Below are 19032 nucleotides of genomic sequence, written 5' to 3'. Positions count from 1 at the left end.
CATCAGATTGCGTATTGGACTATATTAAAGCCAATTTAATATTAGTTATAAAAGCAGTTTGGCTAGAGTTAGGTGGTTAAGCTATCATCTCATAAATTTAATTAGAAATAAATTAATTTTTAATTTATTTTTTCAATATTTTGGAAGAAAAGATTGGTTCAAAGCAGAACTCAAACCTGTAACTCAAATGAATTTCCAATTACATTCTCCAGACCTAAATATTAATAAAAATATATGAAAAGTTTAAAACAAAAGACACTTTTTCTCCCTCACTAATGTATGCATTTTATTAACTTTCCCTTAAAATTAATTTTTTTTTTTTTTCCTTTTATGTATTTCTTTCATTAGACATGATAAAATTTTGTTTTCTAACATAATATTAATTACAGTGGAAAGTCGAAAATTGGAATCAATTGGGGACTGGGGTTGTTCCGATTAGTCATTTGTTCTGATTACCCATTATGTATGAAAAAATACATTAACCTGTCCGATGTTCAAATTTTTCTCCATTGCGTGTTGCTTCGTGTTGAATTTTTTTTCGTTGTGTGTCGCTTTGCGTTGAATTTTCGTCGATTTTAAGCCTAACGAAAATTTTTATAATAATAATCGAGGCTATTGTATCGTTAAAAATTATTTCTTTATTTTGTACAAACAAAATAAATATATTGAAGAATATAAAAACATGAAAATTATACTTTAGAAGTAAATCTAGTATCAAAAACGTTCGATTCAGCATGACACAGTCCAACTGAAAATCGTTCCGATTACCGGCGTTCCGATTAACGACTCTCTACTGTACTATTATTTTTCAAAATATATAGTCTCTCTATTAGATACATTGACAAATTCTTTTAATATTTTTTAAAATCTTAGTTCGATTTCATTTATCTGCTATACTTCTGGTTAATGCTATCTCTATCAATGCTGCTGTGTTCCAAGAGATCTTATATTTACTTTAAATATAAAGCATCTTTTTGATAAACATGAAACAGAATACGTTTTTTTTTTTTTAATTTTAATATTGTGATAACCTTTCTTATTCTATAATTTTATTATTTTTAAATAGTTTTTTTGTTGTTGTTGTTGTATTTGCATCATGTTATTCTATTGCTTTAATACTTTTCTTGTAATTGCTGGTTGTTTGTTTTTCACAACTGATTTAATTTTTAGCTGTTGGTAGATTGAATCTCATAAGATTTCTTGTAGTCTTTATTAGGAACCCTTGCTTTTAGTTAAATTATTTATAAAATTTAGTTTTTTCAAGTCTATACATTTACAGTAAATAAAAGCCTTACATTGAAGACAACTTGTACACGTCAGGTGTACAAGTTGTCTTCAATGTAAGGCTACTATACTTCTGGTTAATGCTATCTCTATCAATGCTGTTGTGTTCCAAGAGATCTTATATTTACTTTAAATATAAAGCGTGAAATTAAGGTGCGTCTTATAGTCCATAGCGTCTTATAGTCCGTAAAATACGGTATAGAAAATATTTATGCTGTGAACTTATAAAATCTTTCTCTAGTAAAGTTTTTTTTTAATGAAGAAAATGATTTTATACAAAAATGATTTTATACAGGCTTTGAAAAATTGGAAGAATATATAAAATGAAATTGAGTTTAGTATAAAAACAGCAAAGTATTTAAAAATGAGAAAATTATAGCTCCACACTCATTGTTTTTAGTTTAAAACTTGAGCACTAAACATTTTATATAAATTTTAGATCATTCAAAATTTTTATCATTTTTAACATTCATAATTTTATTTAAAGATTATTTTTTCAATTGTCAACAATCTTTCAATATATCACCAAAATATGTTCTATATTATGACTATTCTTTTTTTTTCTTCTGTATATAATTACCGTATTTTATGGACTATAAGACGCACTTTTTTCTTCGAAAAATTGCCTCCAAAATTCAGGTGCGTCTTACAGTCCGTAGCGTCTTATAGGTATTTTTTTTTTACTTGTTTAAAAATTAAGGTGCGTCTTATAGTCCGTAAAATACGGTATAGAAAATATTTATGCTGTGAACTTATAAAATCTTTCTCTAGTAAAGTTTTTTTTAATGAAGAAAATAATTTTATACAATTGATTAGGAAATAGAAACAGCTCTAAAATTTATAATTCACAAGCAAAAAATTCAATTTGAACAGTTTTGTTTCTTGTAACAGTTACCTATATATTATACTAATTATGAAAGATTCAAAAATGTTTTGGTAAAAATAGTTTAATAATTTTTGTTTTGTTGCTAAATTGTAATTTTATCCAGTCCTAGAGAGAGTAAATTTTCAATGTTAAATATTATATTAATATTAAAATGTAACTCAGTTTTATTAATATTTTTAATTTTATAAGAGAAACTAAAAATATGTAAATTTTTTTATTCTTCAGAAAACAACAAAAAAATAATTATGATATAATTTCTGGTACTCGTTACATTGGAAGTGGAGGGGTTTATGGCTGGGATTTGAAAAGAAAAATAATAAGGTATTTTCACAAAATTATATAAATTTATAATCTTAATTTATATTTGTTAACTTTTTAATTACAGTAGAGAGTCGTTAATCGGAACCCCGGTAATCAGAACGATTTTCAGTCAGACTGTGTTGTGCTGAATCGAACGTTTTTGATACTAGATTTACTTCTAAAGTATAATTTTTATGTTTTTATATTCTTCAATATATTTATTTTGTTTGTACAAAATGAAGAAATAATTTTTAACGATACGATAGCCTCGATTATTATTATAAAAATTTTCGTTAGGCTTAAAATCGACAAAAATTCAACACGAGGCGACACGCAACGGAGAAAAATTTGAACATCGGACAGGTTAATATATTTTTTCGTACATAATCGGTAATCGGAACAAATCACCAATCTGAACAACCCCAGTCCCTAATTGATTCCAATTTTCGACTCTCTACTGTACAATTTATGATTAAATTAAACTTATAATGAAAGTATTGCTGCTGTTTAAGAAATTATGTATTTTTACATGGAATGATTTTATAAATAACTGTTTATTTTATGTGACAGACTGTAGTCAGTTTTCTGCAGACAATTTGCTCTTTCATACATAATTTTATAATATCTGCTAAATTGCTGTTTTTATGCCAAATTTTCAAAACAAAAATATTGGGTTATTGTGCAGTAATAGTTTCTTCCAGTTTTGGTTTTATAACAGCAAAATTATTGCTAAAAATTAATTTTTATTGTCTATTATTAGCTTAATCTGTGGTTTTAATGTTTTATGCATTGTAACTTATTCACTGTAAAAAAAAGAAAAGTCTTAATAAGAGCTTTAGATTTTTCTTTTTAGTTCTTCAAGAACTTCCTTTATAATATAGAATTATATTTCTTGACGTTTATACATATTTTTAAGATTGCATTATGTCTGATAGTCAGAAACTGCCTATATTTGAATATATATAAAGTCATTCTTCCAACAAACCTTATGTAAATTTAAATTTATGATGACGAAAAGAAAAGAGATAAGATAAATAGATAGAAGTAATGAATAAAATAGACTTTAAAGATGAGTATTGGAGAGAGAGAGGAAAAAAATTTTGCAACCAATAGCTTTTGATAATTAGTTTATGTTAAAAAAAAAAAAATCTAAAAACACAACAATAACAGAACTAAGATTTCAAGAATGATTTCTGAAAAAATTTATTTTTAAGTTGGAAATGAAGTTCCTTATAAAACTATAGCGATTCTCAAGAGCCAGAAGTTTGCCATAACATCTAACATTTAAATATTTTACATAACATTAAATTCCAAATATATATTAACAAGCTCAAAAATGAAATGATGGACTGACAGCCTCTTATCCTTTTTGATCTATGACAGTCTAAATTGGTATTAATATATAATCATTAAGATATTTGTTAATTTGATCCATTATTATCATTATCAAAGTAGAAAATCAGTTATAAAATTTTTTGTTAAAGAATTTGAGTATTAAGAGATTCTAGTTTATTAACATATATGTTACATTTTATAAATTTTTGATGTTTTTTAAATTTATTAAAATTTTTTTCTCTTTTAAATTATTTTTGATTTTAGTCGAGGAGCAAATTATTTAACACAGATACTGTTAAGGCCTGGTTCTTCAGATTTAACTGGTAGTTTCAGGTAAAGTAATTTTCATTATATGTTTTATTAAATATGCTGTTTCAAATATGTGGTATAAAATAATAAATTTTTTATAATGCTTAACATAGTTAGTCTTTTTACATTTATTATCTTTTTGTGTTATAAAAAAGATAAACATTGATATTTTAACTTTAATTAGTTTTTCTATATAATTTATTTGTTAATACATGCTTCACCTGTTTTAAATAGTAACATCATTATTTAATGTTAATATTTTTGTTTTATATTTGTGTATAATCTATAAAACACAAAAAAATATTAAAAATTGAACTGATATATGGAGAGTGTCACAATTTATAATAATTAGAATATACAGGTCATTTCATATATCTTGGTCTGACAATGCATGGTACAGTACACAGAGTACCATAAAGTTTTAAGATAAAATTAATACTGGTGACTTCTGATAATATTTTGAAAAATATTGAAGAAATTTTAATTATAGTTATCATAACCTTAATTTTATAAAAGTGCTTGTAAATTTTGCAAAATAACTTTTGTATGCAACTCTTTATGCAATTTTAATTTAAAAATTGTAGCATATACAAAATAAAATATTTTTGTTATCTATTTATATATATATTTTTATAATATTTGAAAATCAAATTGTTTTTTATTAATAAACAATAAAAAATATAAGTAACATAATTACTTACTGCTGGGATATGTAAGTATAAATATTTTGAATATATGAAACACAATGAAACCATTAAAAAGCTTATGAAAGAAGATTCTGTCAAAATATTTTGCATATGCATTTACAGTAGTTCTGGGAATCAGAATCTTAAGTGTAATGTAGAATTAAAGTCAGAGTATGGCAAATTGGCTGGTATGTTAAGTAGGAAATAAACTTTTGATAATAGGATGGCTTTAATATAAAGACATTATGCTATTAAATTTTGGTGATTAAAGATCAAGGGAATGGGGGAGATAATGAAGGTCGTGTGTATCTCCAGTAGAGTTTTTACTCATTATTAGTATTTACAATTTTTTTATAAAACTCGTCCCTACTCTCAAAACTAAGCTTTTTGCTGTTTTATAATAGTTAAAAATATAAATAGTTTTTTAATAATAAAATATGATAACAGATGGCATTACCAAATGTTGTCAGGGAAAGTTGTTTAGATGAGATTATCGGGACCAAAATTGGCTGCAATTCAAACTTTAGTCATAATTCATTTCATTAACCGCTCAAAGTGTTCAGTTTTGAAGTGGCAAAGTCTGGCCTTCATCTTGTCTTCCAACTCCTTTAGGATCCAACTTCCCAACCATTTTCATAAACTTTTTGCTTTAGTTGGTACCAAAAACTCTTAATTAGTCTCGTTGAATAGTAGGAACTTTGGCTTCACAAGAGATGTATTGAATTGTGTAATGGTCCAATTTGGCAATTGTATTGTGAGCATAATTTTCAGAGGCTTTGTATGATAAGAAAACATCCTTAGTGAGGGTAGTATTTCTTTAGAAAGAGTACTAGCTTTTTCTGAATGCATTCATTATAGAACTTCTTTAGTGGTGGAGAGCTGTAATGGATATTGAAGGTCTGTGAACATTCCTTTGAACTGATTGCTAGCCAAACCAGAATCTTCAGTGAAAACTTGGAGTTTTGTTTGAATTTGACTTCAGGATCTACATATAGTTCTTCCTTGGTAAAACATGATTGTTACCTGCACATTCACTTCCATCAAAAGTGAAATCGGACTTGTCGTCCATAACCACATTAAGATTATTTGATGCCTTCAACATTCCATCATGTAGCTTCTGCAGAAGATTTTTGAATACTGAGTTGCTTCTTCATATATTTTGGAGTGAACTTTTGATTCTTGATAGTCATTTGATGTTCCTTCAGAATCTGGCAAACATGTCCATATAAAATTTTGAATTTTCCTCCCAGTTTTCTAATGATTTAATCCTTTTATTTCTATATAAGCAACAATTCCACAAACTCAATTTTTGATTAAAGCTAGACTACTACCTGGACCTATGGCTAATCTTCACTTCCAGAACTATTAATTTAGATATAATTATCACCTTTCATTTTTGAAATTAATCTTATTTATATAAAATTTTTCAATAAATGGAATCAACAACATTCTAGAAAGAATGTATGCTATCTCATGTGCATGTGCAATTATTCAAAATTACTGGAAAATGCTATTGAAATTTATGCAAATTTTTAGGATACATGTCAAGATAGATTAGTCAGCATGTGCATGAATAGGCAAAATTACTCTTACATTCAACTTCTAATTTAACCATTTGTCATGTACAAAAAACAACATGAATCCCTATGTATCAATTCTGCATAAAAGCAAAATCCTATTATATTCTGCCCTTTCCAATAGTAAAATATGTATTAATACAACTAACTGTAAGAGAATTCTTTTACTTTTATATTATAGGTGTTTCATTTTAGATTTAATTTAATAACAAATTTTGAATAAACAAAAAATGCTGAACTGACTTTCATGAAATCATTATAAAACTTTTATTAAGAAGTTTAATTGTGATTTTTTTTAAATGTAAACATTAAAATTGCTATAGAAATTCTATTATTTGAGAGAGTTTTATAATGTTGCTAATAAAGTGAGTTCAGACTAAATTGAAACTTTAGAATTTGGTGTTTTAAAATATGTTTTAGAAAAGAAATGGAGGAATCAAAAAGATTATTTGAAGAGATTAACACGTAAAAGTTGTTAATTTTTATATTTCAGTAATTTAATATACTTTTATTGTTCTGCTAACATTTCTTTGGTGTATTTGTAATATAAATCCTTAATTATTGTTCTATATGTAACATGATAATTTTTATGGAAAATAATTAATCTTCAAAAGAATTAATAAACATTTAGAATTCAGACTCCTGAAAAGAAGTCTGATGTTTTTCATTCTGTTTTGTAAAAGTCTAGGTATTTAAATATCTAGAATTTTACAAACTCGAAATATCTAATATTAAACTTATATGTTATTTAATATTCTGTTGGATACATAGATTAATTAATATGCTCAATAAAAAAATATTGAATATTGTAGTTTTTACTGAGAAATGATATTTTAGTAAAATTAGAAGCCACAGTTAAAATTCTTTTATAATAAAATTTAACTTGTTATGCTGACAGAAATAGAAAATGTTATACCAAGAAAACATTGAATGATTCTTATGAAACACATTTAACATTCATACTGAATACATCAATCAATGAAAGTATAGTTATAACAACTCACTTATATAAAATATAGGATAAATTATATTGAACAAGTGTCATTTTTGTGATGTAGCAAATGATATCATTATGTTTAGGTATTTGTACTTTGTTTTTTAAGTTGTTTATAATCAAACCAATAATTATAAATTTATACAAACTTAATTTATTGCAAATGTTTTCAACCAATCTGAAAGGTTTTCATTAAGCTACAGTAAACAAAATACTCTAATCATCTAGAGCAGTTTCTCAAACTTTTTGCTCATACAACTCAATATAATTGTTTGTAATGGTTCCATAACCCAAATGTTTTTAATATAAAATTTTTAAAAACCCTGGTAAATTGGAGTTGCTGTATATTATAAAACAAAATAAAATTATGCTTTATTGATAACTTCTAAGTGTAAAATGTAACATTGAGTGTGTTTCTATTAAAAGCAGTTTGGACCAATTTTGATTTGTAACAAATACTTCAGTTTCAGCTTTTGTTATTGAAATTTGACTATTAAAAAATGTAACACTGACCATTGTAAATAAAATGGACTGTTTCAAAATTATTCAGGACTCTTTTGCTTTGAAAAATACTACAAATTTCTTATAAACTTAATGAATCATTTTTTAAAATTGACTTTTCAGATTTAAGATGTCAATTTCATTTTGTACATATGCCAAAAAAATCTTTAAAAATTATTTATTGATTCACTTGTGCCAAAATTCATCCATTATTTATTTTTTGTAATTTATTGTTATGTATGACAATAAATCTAAAAGTTTGAATAAACAAGGAAATATTTTCCAAACCATTGCAACTTAAATGGCTTTATAACTACAACCTTACATAAAATATCTATTTTGATGTTGTTCAAAATGGAAAAGAGAAATTAATTTCATATACACCCTTTCTATAATCTTAATTTTATTACTAATGACAATAATAATTTCAGAAAAAAGTTGTTCAAAATTTTTAGTATGTAAGAGATGTATCTATTGTTCTAGTTCTTAGAGAATATTTCAGTAATACAAGTATTACAAGTATTTCTGCAGAAAGTAGTATCACTTTGTGACCCATTAAAATTTTAACACGACCCATAGTTTGAGAAAAACTGATCTAGAGAACACAGGTAGAAGTGTCAAAATATATAAATTTGAAATGTAGAGTGTTACAAAAATAGAATAAAAATTAAAATATTTTTATTCTATCTTTTTGTAAGGGTAAATATTTGAAAAAGAACATTATTGGAATTTAGCAAAGCTGATTTAAATAAAAAGAATATAAATATAACATATGATTACATAAATAGAATCAAAATGAGAAAACAACATAAAAGATTAAAAATAAACATTGTACAGTGCATAGTGTCAATCGCCTTGACTTAGCAGATTTTTATGTTAATTTCATATACATCTTTTTGTACATTAGAAAGGCTTTCAACATCCTTAGCATTTATGTACTTAGCTCTTTGGAGAATATGTAAATTTCCAATTCTTTAAGACCTAATGAGTCTACAAATTTAATTTAATGGTATTAATGTTCAAAAAATTAAATGTTTCTAGCCCTTTACTTCCAATATGTTATTGGCTAGATGTAGCAGTCTAGCTGCCTCCATACCTGAAGTTCAAGTTGATATACATGCAGCTTGATTACTAAATCCAGTCAATAACATAATAACATATTGGAATTAAAAAGTCCTGAACAAAAAGAACAATGGTAAATTCATTCTAAAACAGTTTTTTTTAGCACAATATTTTGTCCTCAAGAAACTGTTATGTCTATAGTCTTCTTTGACTGTCTGTTCTTCATATATAACCATGTAACATGAACTTTTCACTAATTTGAACAATCTTGTTCAACAGTTAGTTTAGATTAGTGAAAATGCACTGTACTTTGGTTTTTGTTTTAAGGAGATACAAAATAATTACATAAGTTGTTAATACTATTTTGAAAAATTTGAACAGTTAGACTGTATTTAATATTTTTATTATTGTATTAAAAATTATTATAATTTACTAGTGATATGAAATGTTATTGTCACTATTGTTTATATACAGTTTTTTCCTAAACATAATGAAAATAAACATTTTAATCTAGGTTATATAAAAAGTCAGTGTTACAAAAACTTGTTGAAGCATGTGTTTCTAAAGGCTATGTTTTTCAAATGGAAATGATAATAAGAGCTCGTCAGCTTGGATATACTATTGGTGAAGTAAGTACTTAATAAAAATTTTTGATTGATGTATTGTTTTCTAGTGATTTAATATTTGAAAAAATAAATAAATAATTTGACTATTAGATATTTTATTTATTTATTTAATATGCAAAATACAAATAAAAAATTACAACGATTATTGTACAATATTCAAACCAACAAATGTAATCTATAAACAACAAATAAATAAAGAATGAAATTTCATCAGGCTGTGATGAATTGTTCCATACTAGAATTAAACAAACAATAAGCCACAAAGATTACCTGGAAAAAGTTTATAAAATGTAAATTAAGTACAACACACATTAATCTATCATAACAATCATAGACAATTCTTACAAAGCAGAAAAGCCATAGTGAACTAATATGGCAGAGTGATAAAGCAACACTCCTGAAAATTTAAGCATAGAATTTATAAAGATTTACTATCTTAATAATATAAAATTTTAATATCTTATTTGAAAAAGTAATCAATACAGAAGTTCTCTTGTAACGATAATTTTGTACCAAATATTTTTTATGGAGTTCAGCAAATTTATGCTTCTACAGGAAGCAACATCATGAAAAGTATCTTCATCACCAAAGAAAATCAACAAACCTTTTAAGAAAACATGTAGAATCACTTCTAACTAATAATTCTTAACAATGCAGACCAAACATAAAAATTTAAATAACTTTGAGATATACAACATCATTAAAATCTCTATACCAAAAGATCTATCAGTGTCACATAACTTCATTTTAACTTCCACAGATTCAAATTTCCATTCAGCCATTGTCTATAAGAAAAGGTGATTCACTAAATTCTGTATCTCCTTACCATAATCAAACTGTTTAGATAAAAGAGAATCTCTACCTTTTCTCATCAAGGTGGTTTTAATACCCAATTCATTGAACCAAAGAAGTCATCTTTTCACAATATTAAAATAAATAGTAAGTTTGGCAAACTTTAAGATTATAAAGTAATGCAGAACCCCACAGCCCTTACCATAACAATGTTTAATGAAATGTCACTGGATATTTTCAAACATGTTACACCAATCTATAAACTAAACTCTATATAAAACCAATGCTTGTACCTAGGCTTCAAATAACTGTTGTTTTTCTCTCTATTTAACCAATCTCCATAAGTATGTGTATGAATAATCTTCATTGAAACCAGTCCTGCCTTTTTCTTAATCAAATTCAAATGCTTAAGGAACCTATCATTAGACTAAAACAAAACCAAATATTTAATATTCCTAAAAACCTCAATTTGAACATCTTTAAAGAATAAATTTTTATTTTACAAACTGATACTACCATTTATGAATGTCAGTATCTTTGATTTACTTAAATTTACCTTCAATTACATTTTAAGAATGAAATCCTTGAAAATAACAATAAGCCACCGCCATAAATTATTAACTGAATTCACTAATAATATAAGATGGTTTGCATATTCCAAAATCTTAACCTAAGTATGGCAAATCTGAAACCAGAAGCCAAATAGTCAACCATTTCTTTAATTAACCCATTCAAATAGAAATTAAAAAGAATATGACTTAACGTGTAGCCTGACAAATACTTCTATTCATAAAAAGAAGTCAGACTTTCCTTTTCTAGTCTGCAAAAAGGCTGAAATGTAACTATACCAATGCATTAAACAATTCAATTCCCAATTCTGAATGTTAAACCATTTTCCCACGATACATGCCACAAGATATATCTGTTAAAAAGATCAAAGGCAGAATGCAAGTCTACAAAAAAGAGATAAAGTTTCCAAGTGATGTAGTTTATGATTTGCACATAGTGTTTCTTTTCATAAGAAAATTCTTTAAATTTAACCTCCTGATAAAGCATTTTCAATATTATGTACAATAAAAGTAGAATAAAAATGTTGCTAGTTATTCCAACATTGTTACTTTGAATTACTTTGGATAAAAGTGTTTTTAATAGTTCTATTTTCATATTTTTTATATCAAAATGTTACAGAAATTTTCATGCTGAAATGTATTTAATATTTTATTGTGTCTCCTGTGATTGTTAACATAATTGTATATTTCATTAAATGCAAAGAAACATTTTTTGTCATTCTAAAAGCAAACATACTTTTGTTAGGTAACTCACTCTTTGAACTTTTGTATCCGGTACTTTTTTACCCTCCAGAAAACATACGTTTTCGGCCTCACTCGAGGTCTGCTTCAGGTTAAAAGAACAAAAGAAACTGGCTTCCCAATTTTTGAATTATTCTTCAGGGAACGTTTAGCTTTAAAATAAATTTGAACATAATTTTCGAATATATGCGTGCGCTACGTAGCGCTGTTGTCATTTTCTTGTTCTTTGCATACGTAACGCGAGGTGTATGAAAGTGCATTGCCGTCTTTACATTCCTCGAAGAATAATTCAAAAATTGGGAAGCCAGTTTCTTTTGTTCTTTTAACCTGAAGCAGACCTCGAGTGAGGTCGAAAACGTTTGTTTTCTGGAGGGTAAAAAAGTACCGGATACAAAGGTTCAAAGAGTGAGTACTTATTTAATACCGGTATTCAGACTTGAAGATTTGATACTTTTGTTAGTTTTATACAAATACACTATTGTTTTAGTATGAAAATTTTAAGAAAAGATATACATAGTGTATAGCAGGGGTGGGCAAACAAGAGTTCAGTGGGAGCCAAAATGTAGGTTTTGCAAAATGCATGGGAACTGCAGTTCTGTACTGTCATGGCGGATAGTATGGTAAGGCGCGCAATTTTATTATATAAGTTAAATATAATATAAAACAAATATTGAATTTTTTTAATAAACATATTTTCACAAAATTATAAAAATAAAATTGTAAAAATAATAATAAAAAACAGAAATGAACACTTTCAGCAACAGCCGCATGTAACTCAAAAAGAGCCGCATTTGCCCATGTCTGGTATATAGGAAAACATAATATTAAAATAAATTTTTTAGGTTAACTGTTTAATTTGAATAATTACCGGTAATTTATTTGAGGACATTTTATGATTAATAACAAATTTATCTCATAATTCAAAACAATCTCTTTCAAGGTATGTATAACATATTTTATTCAGGAAAAAATTTGACAGAAATGTTAATGAGAAGGTATAAAATGTACTTTTATATTCTTTTAATGTTAAAAATTGAAAATATTTGAAAGTTATTTATAATTATTACACACACACACACACACACAGTTAAAACCTCTATATAAGGAATTTTTCTTTATAATAGATTTTTTTCTGTAGAATGTTGAGAAAGTCTTTTTTTTTTTTTTTTATATTCACTACTGGTGTATTTTTCATCTAACAAATTCTCTACGTTTGCTATGACAGTTCATTTAATATATATTAATTTTTAAATATTATAAATTCTAAAATGTTATATGCATCATTTGTGATACTAAATATTTCATAATACCCTGATTTTGGATTCTTTCCAAATTACTAAGAATAATCTTATTATACTGAATAAAATTTATTATTATTCTATTGTAAATGTATGACAAGCTATTATATTTTATGCATGCAATATTTTTGCATAATTATTCTCGATTATTTCTTTATTCAATATACAAAAGTATTATTTTAAAATAAGCTGCATTTTTTAAATATCATCAAAACTTTAAAAATTATCATCAATAAATTTATTAAAATTAATATTAAGTTCTTGTAATCTGATTTTATTCTTTAATATTTAGATATTTAAGATAGTGACTTTTAAATTTACATGTATTTTAAAAACCTTTCATAAAGATAAGAAGTGTTAATATCTCAGAAAATATGCACAATATTATATTTTTACTGTTACATGTTTTAAATTGATTAAGGCCAAATGCAAGAATAATGATTAACTAAGAGTTTCAGTAACTATGAATTTTTACTGTAAAATAACTTTTTCATTAAAATAAAAGAAACCCAAATTAATTTAGGATTTTTATAATAGCATTATGAAACACACAATTAACAAAGCATTGCAAAAAATACATAAAATAATTAATCATATCTAAATGCTATCATTTCGTAGAAATTATACAATAGGAAAATTAATCTTCCAAGGAGAATTTAATAAGCTTAAATGATGATGTACAGTGATATCATCGAATTTAAGTTTATTTGAATTTTATGTACAGAGATCAGCTAGATACATTGAGGAAACATAAAAAATAAATACAGTATATATAATATCTGTAATTTGAACAATTTGCATTTGATATAAAATTTTAATTTCGAAGTTAAGACAATGAAGAAAATATACACATTTTCAAGTCCATGTTTTATCCATTTTTCACCAACCACAGAAGTAACAGCTAAAAACACATGAAGATAAACTTCACGAAAAGACAAACAATAAGTAGAAAATTCACAAATATGTTAAGGACTTGATGGTATGGTAAGAAGATTATACTTCTGGTTTTAATGTAAAAAACGTCAGATCCTCCATAGAAAGGCTGATGTTGATATCGTTTTAACTGTGTGAATTTTCTACTTATTGTTTGTCTTTTCGTGAAGTTTATCTTCATGTGTTTTTAGCTGTTACTTCTGTGGTTGGTGAAAAATGGATAAAACATAGACTTGAAAATGTGTATATTTTCTTCATTGTCTTAACTTCGAAATAGAAGATATCAAGAGTTATGTAACATTAAAATTTTAATGTTATTTCAATGTCTATAGATATAATAAACAAAATTTTTCATATTTAAGAACAAATACATTAACTCTTATTTTTACTAAATTATATAAGCAATATCTGTCTGAACTTTTTAAATTGCAAAAAATAAAAATTTATTGTTGAATATGTGGTGGCATCAATAATTATTTTATATCATAGAAATTTATGGACTTATTAATATAAATTTTACAAAATTTATTATAATTATTAATATAGTCATTTAACATTTTAAATTATATGAATGGATGTTATAAAATTTAAACTGATTCTTTGTATTTAGAAATATATCATATGAAGATAAATTTTGTTTCTTGTTATTACTGCATAGAATATTTAAATACTTTTGCTGAATGAGCTGAAACAAAATTTTTAATCAAGCTTTTCTTCCATCTATTTTTATCGTCATTACCTCAGAACAATATATGAAATTAAACAGAATAAAATCAAAAATTTTTTTAAAATGAAATGATAAATCCATGCTGAATTGCATAAATGTTTTTCTCTAACCTTTTTAGTTTTTTGAAGATGAATATATAAAATGTTTAAACATTTCTTATAATGTTGACCGTTAAGCATATTATATATAACAAAATAAAATTAAAGAAAAATAAAAATAATATATGTAACTAAATTATATAATTACAGCAAAACATTTTTGATCTGTCAGTGTATATTAACCATCATGTTACTAGTGCATTACATGTCTGAGAAATTGTATAACAACAACAGCATTTGTCAGCCCAAATTTACAGAACATGCATACATTAAACAAAAACTAACAAAAAAATATAATAACAGATTAAATGCAAAACACATTTAAAGCAATAAACACATATGGCATCCCAATACTCATATATTCTCATATTAGATGAGTTTATTAAGTAAACTCGAGTATCATTACAAGAGTTTTCAGTGCATAGGAAATGACATAATATAGCAAAGGAATACTGAATGATTAGTGTGTGCTTTCTAAATATGAAGGTGTTTTGAAAAGTAATGCCTTTTTAATTTTTTAATTTTTCAGATAATGCATTTTATTCAAACTGAATATATAAAATGAAATATAAGTGTAAGTCTATTTTTATATCTAAGAACTGAAAGCTTTTATGCACTTATCTCAGCATGTCACAAAGTTGAAAGTATCATTTCCCAAAAATCATCATATTTTGAGAGTTGAGTACTGGATTTCAGTTCTTCATCTTCCCTGTGAGAAACTTTTTGCTTTGGGTTAAATTGGTGAAAGTTGCTAGGTATTACATCAGAGCTGTAGAGTAGATGTGGCAGTAGTTCCCAACTGTTAGAAAAGTGTTTTCTGCAACCTTCTATGTTTGTGGGCAGATTGCTGCTCATTTCATAAGCTCGTTTGCTCTTGTTTAAACATTTTTCACCATTGTCAGATACTATAATAATTCATGCAATCTTCAAAATACTTTTCAAACATTTTGGCATGGATTTTTGATGTTTTGAATGAAAAGGCAAAAACTAAGCACACCACAACTATGTATCACTTGCTTGCAAGTACTTGTTGAACAACATTGTGGAAGAGAAAAAGAGTGCACTTTACAGTCTTGCTATTTTTTTTTTTTAATTCAAATTAAAATGTATGCAATAGAAAATAAAAGGTATTATTTTCAAAACTCCCTTGTAGCTACTCCAAAAAAAGAATATTATATTATTATGTAACATTTGTACCATTTTCAGTAATTGTCTGAGGTAATTCTTCATCCAAAAATAAAGAAAATTTATGTTCTTCATAATGAAATTGGTAACACTTGGAGGTCAGTCATTTTGTTGCACTGATGGAAAACCAACTATAAAGAGTGCAAAATAGTGCTGGCACTGGAAAAGAGTTTTTTTTTTACTGAACATTGTGCTCCAGATGATCTGTACATGCATTAATGCATTTAAGTTTATTTACTGAACTTGTCCCTAGAATTACAAAACATTCACACACAACTAGAACAACTCCAAAGACAAATACAAACAACATTAACAAAACTTAACAATCATCATCCTAAGGAAAGGTCCTCTGTGGAAAGGCTGATGCTTCCTTATAAAGAGGTAGGACAAGGCCTCAAATATTACTACAAGCAAATTACCAACACTGAACTTTTTAACAAAAAATAAAAACATCACAATTACAGAAAGATTTTCATACAAAAAATGGTACACCATTAAACCTGCACAATGCTTACCTGGATCTAATACCATACAACAGACACAGACAGTCCAAGATTTAGAAGAAGCATTGCAGTAGGTATCTTAATGATCTCAGCTTGGATTATGTTAACTGAACTGCATCAAACTGCTGATGACTCACGAATGACACTTTGGAGAGATGGAAGGATTTGTGATTGCCACACAAATACAGAAAACTACAGAAATTATATCTTAAAAGATCTAACAATACTTGTAGATGATACTTGTAGAAAATGACACATCATGCATGAAATTGTACGATGTACATCAGGTTACAAGCAATCAAGATAATATACAATTTCATGTGATGTGTTTGATTTTATGTTTTCTATTTGATCATTGTGACTACTTATGTTGATGTAATGAAATAGAAAACATAATATATCAAAAGTTTGCACACAAACAAACACTATTAGACACCCAGCAACAATACTACAAATACACATCTCAGACAGTCATAGAAAGCAACACACATACTATGACTCAGCCATAATCATAGATTAAACAACCCATAACAAAAGACCAGATATCTCATTCATTGACAAACAAAACAAAATCATATATGTTGTATACATAGCTATTCCAGACCCCACAACATTCAAAATACATATACTGAAAAAGTTAGAAAATACTCCAAACTTACCTGCAATATAGTGTCCACAGATGCTGTATTTTGTAACAAGTTGTGCCTGTGGTTCTTTCTTGCAAAGGCATTGTACGAAATACATTACACGAGAGTATAGCAACATTAGGGCTTCACAACAGTACACATAATATGTTACAGAAAGCAGCCATACTTAACAAGAAATATAATCAGGAAATTCTTAAACACAGATGCATACATGAACATCACTTAATAGAAATAACAGCTTGTTTTGTAGCTATACCTTAATGCTGAACCATAGTGCTAGGCATTAGTATTAACCGAGTATGATACATTCCACCAACATCATAATAATAATAATAATTCTTATTATAAATTTATTGGTAATTACATAGTTTGTCCTGTATATCAGTAATATTGTGGTGGTTGTATTATAAATTTAATTAAATGTTAAAAGTAATAAGTTTTTTTTTATATTTATAATTTATTTTTGTTTCCTTAGTAGAATAATTTAAACTGTTAACTGACAAAAGCATTAGAAAGCATAATAATGATGATAAATATTAGAATATTAATCATAACAAGTAACAGTGCTAATAATTATGTTATGTTTTCCATAATTGTTTTTGCATAGGTTCCGATTACATTTGTGGATCGTTTTTATGGAGAATCTAAACTTGGAGGAAATGAAATAGTCCAGTTTGTAAAGGGTCTCTTATATCTGTTTGTTACCACATGAATCAAAATGTAATTTATTTTTATAAAATTAATAATAATAACTTATTAAATATAAGAAAAAATTATCTTAAACAGATTTTTTAATTATGAAAATTATAGCTAAATATGCATTTTAAATTTTTGAATTTATGTAAACGTTTTATCAATTGGTATATGATAGAAATATGTTTTTCTTTTTTAAAATAATAACTTTAAATCTGTTTGGTATTTAATCTTGGCAAATAACTTGTGGATTTTAGATATAAGTGTTTTGGTAACAATTAAGATCTTTTAAAATATCTTAAATTTTAAGATAAACTTTTGAGATATTACATAATGTTGCTGTTGGTAAGACATTTAAAGTAAATTCTTTAAGATAGATTAAATTTAAAGCATTAAAATGAAACTCAATTATATAACATAGCTATTTGGAATTTTCCTGTTTTCATTTAAAAGATGCAAAATAAATGAAAATCATCATCCAACTAAAATATTGAAAACACGCTTAATTATAATTAAAACACTAAAGCAAATTTTGATATATTAATTTTCTTTTAGGAAAATATTGAAAATTTTATTATTCACCTTCTAAGGCGCATTGTAATATTTATTACATCAGACGTATCTATCGTTTTCTCTGATGTCCACTTTATATTATTAGAAATAAATTGTATAGCTAATATAAATAGTTATCGAGACAATTTCATACTGTAATAAATTATTTTTTTATTGTATGACTGATATTAAGTATGTAATTAAAATGTTTTGATATAAAAAGTGTGTTTTGATTATTAATTTTTTTTTTTTTTTGAAATATCTGAATAATAAATTATTTTTGATATAATACAACATTAAAGCTGCAGTTGATTACTTTAATGAAGGTAATCTATTTTTAGATAGTAAATGGAATTTTAATTGAATAATTTTTATAATTAATTATGATTAAATAGGAAAATGACTTTAAATTCTTGATATTTGGTTTTAAACCTGGAGGATATTTTAGGCTCAGAATATATGAAATGATAATACTGCATTAAACAAGAATGCACAAGAGTATTGAATTAGATTGATTGATATGACAAACTCAGATTCAGAGTAAATCAGTTTTCTTTCTTTCGAAAAAAATCAATTTCTTTTCTATTAGTTAAAAAATGTGTTCTCTTGGAGACTTGTAATATTTTAAATTTTCAGATTTTATTTAAATAATTTTTTTACTAAACAATATTTGTTTATAAATAAATAAAATACTAAATTTCAAACTTAGAAAAGTTAAATTTCTTATGCTGTTT

At 25.7% G+C, this 19032-nt stretch overlaps 1 protein-coding gene across 1 annotated transcript in view; it reads left to right on the top strand.

Moving 5' to 3' along the window:
• Positions 1 to 18531, top strand: part of Dpm1 (Dolichyl-phosphate mannosyltransferase subunit 1) — a 39311-nt gene extending 20780 nt beyond the window's left edge. Inside the window, exons 5-8 of the mRNA XM_067274781.1 lie at positions 2396 to 2491; positions 4070 to 4138; positions 9449 to 9563; positions 17661 to 18531. Of these exons, the coding sequence (XP_067130882.1) occupies positions 2396 to 2491; positions 4070 to 4138; positions 9449 to 9563; positions 17661 to 17765 (385 nt within the window). The 3' untranslated portion in view covers positions 17766 to 18531. The remainder of the gene's footprint in view (positions 1 to 2395; positions 2492 to 4069; positions 4139 to 9448; positions 9564 to 17660) is intronic.
• Positions 18532 to 19032: the final 501 nt, after the last annotated feature.

The sequence above is a fragment of the Centruroides vittatus genome, unplaced genomic scaffold, assembly GCF_030686945.1.
Source record: "Centruroides vittatus isolate TY-2023 unplaced genomic scaffold, ASM3068694v2 contig_564, whole genome shotgun sequence".
Taxonomy (NCBI): domain Eukaryota; kingdom Metazoa; phylum Arthropoda; class Arachnida; order Scorpiones; family Buthidae; genus Centruroides; species Centruroides vittatus.
The sequence above is the reverse complement of the archived record's forward strand: the minus strand, read 5'-3'. Positions and strand labels throughout refer to the sequence as shown.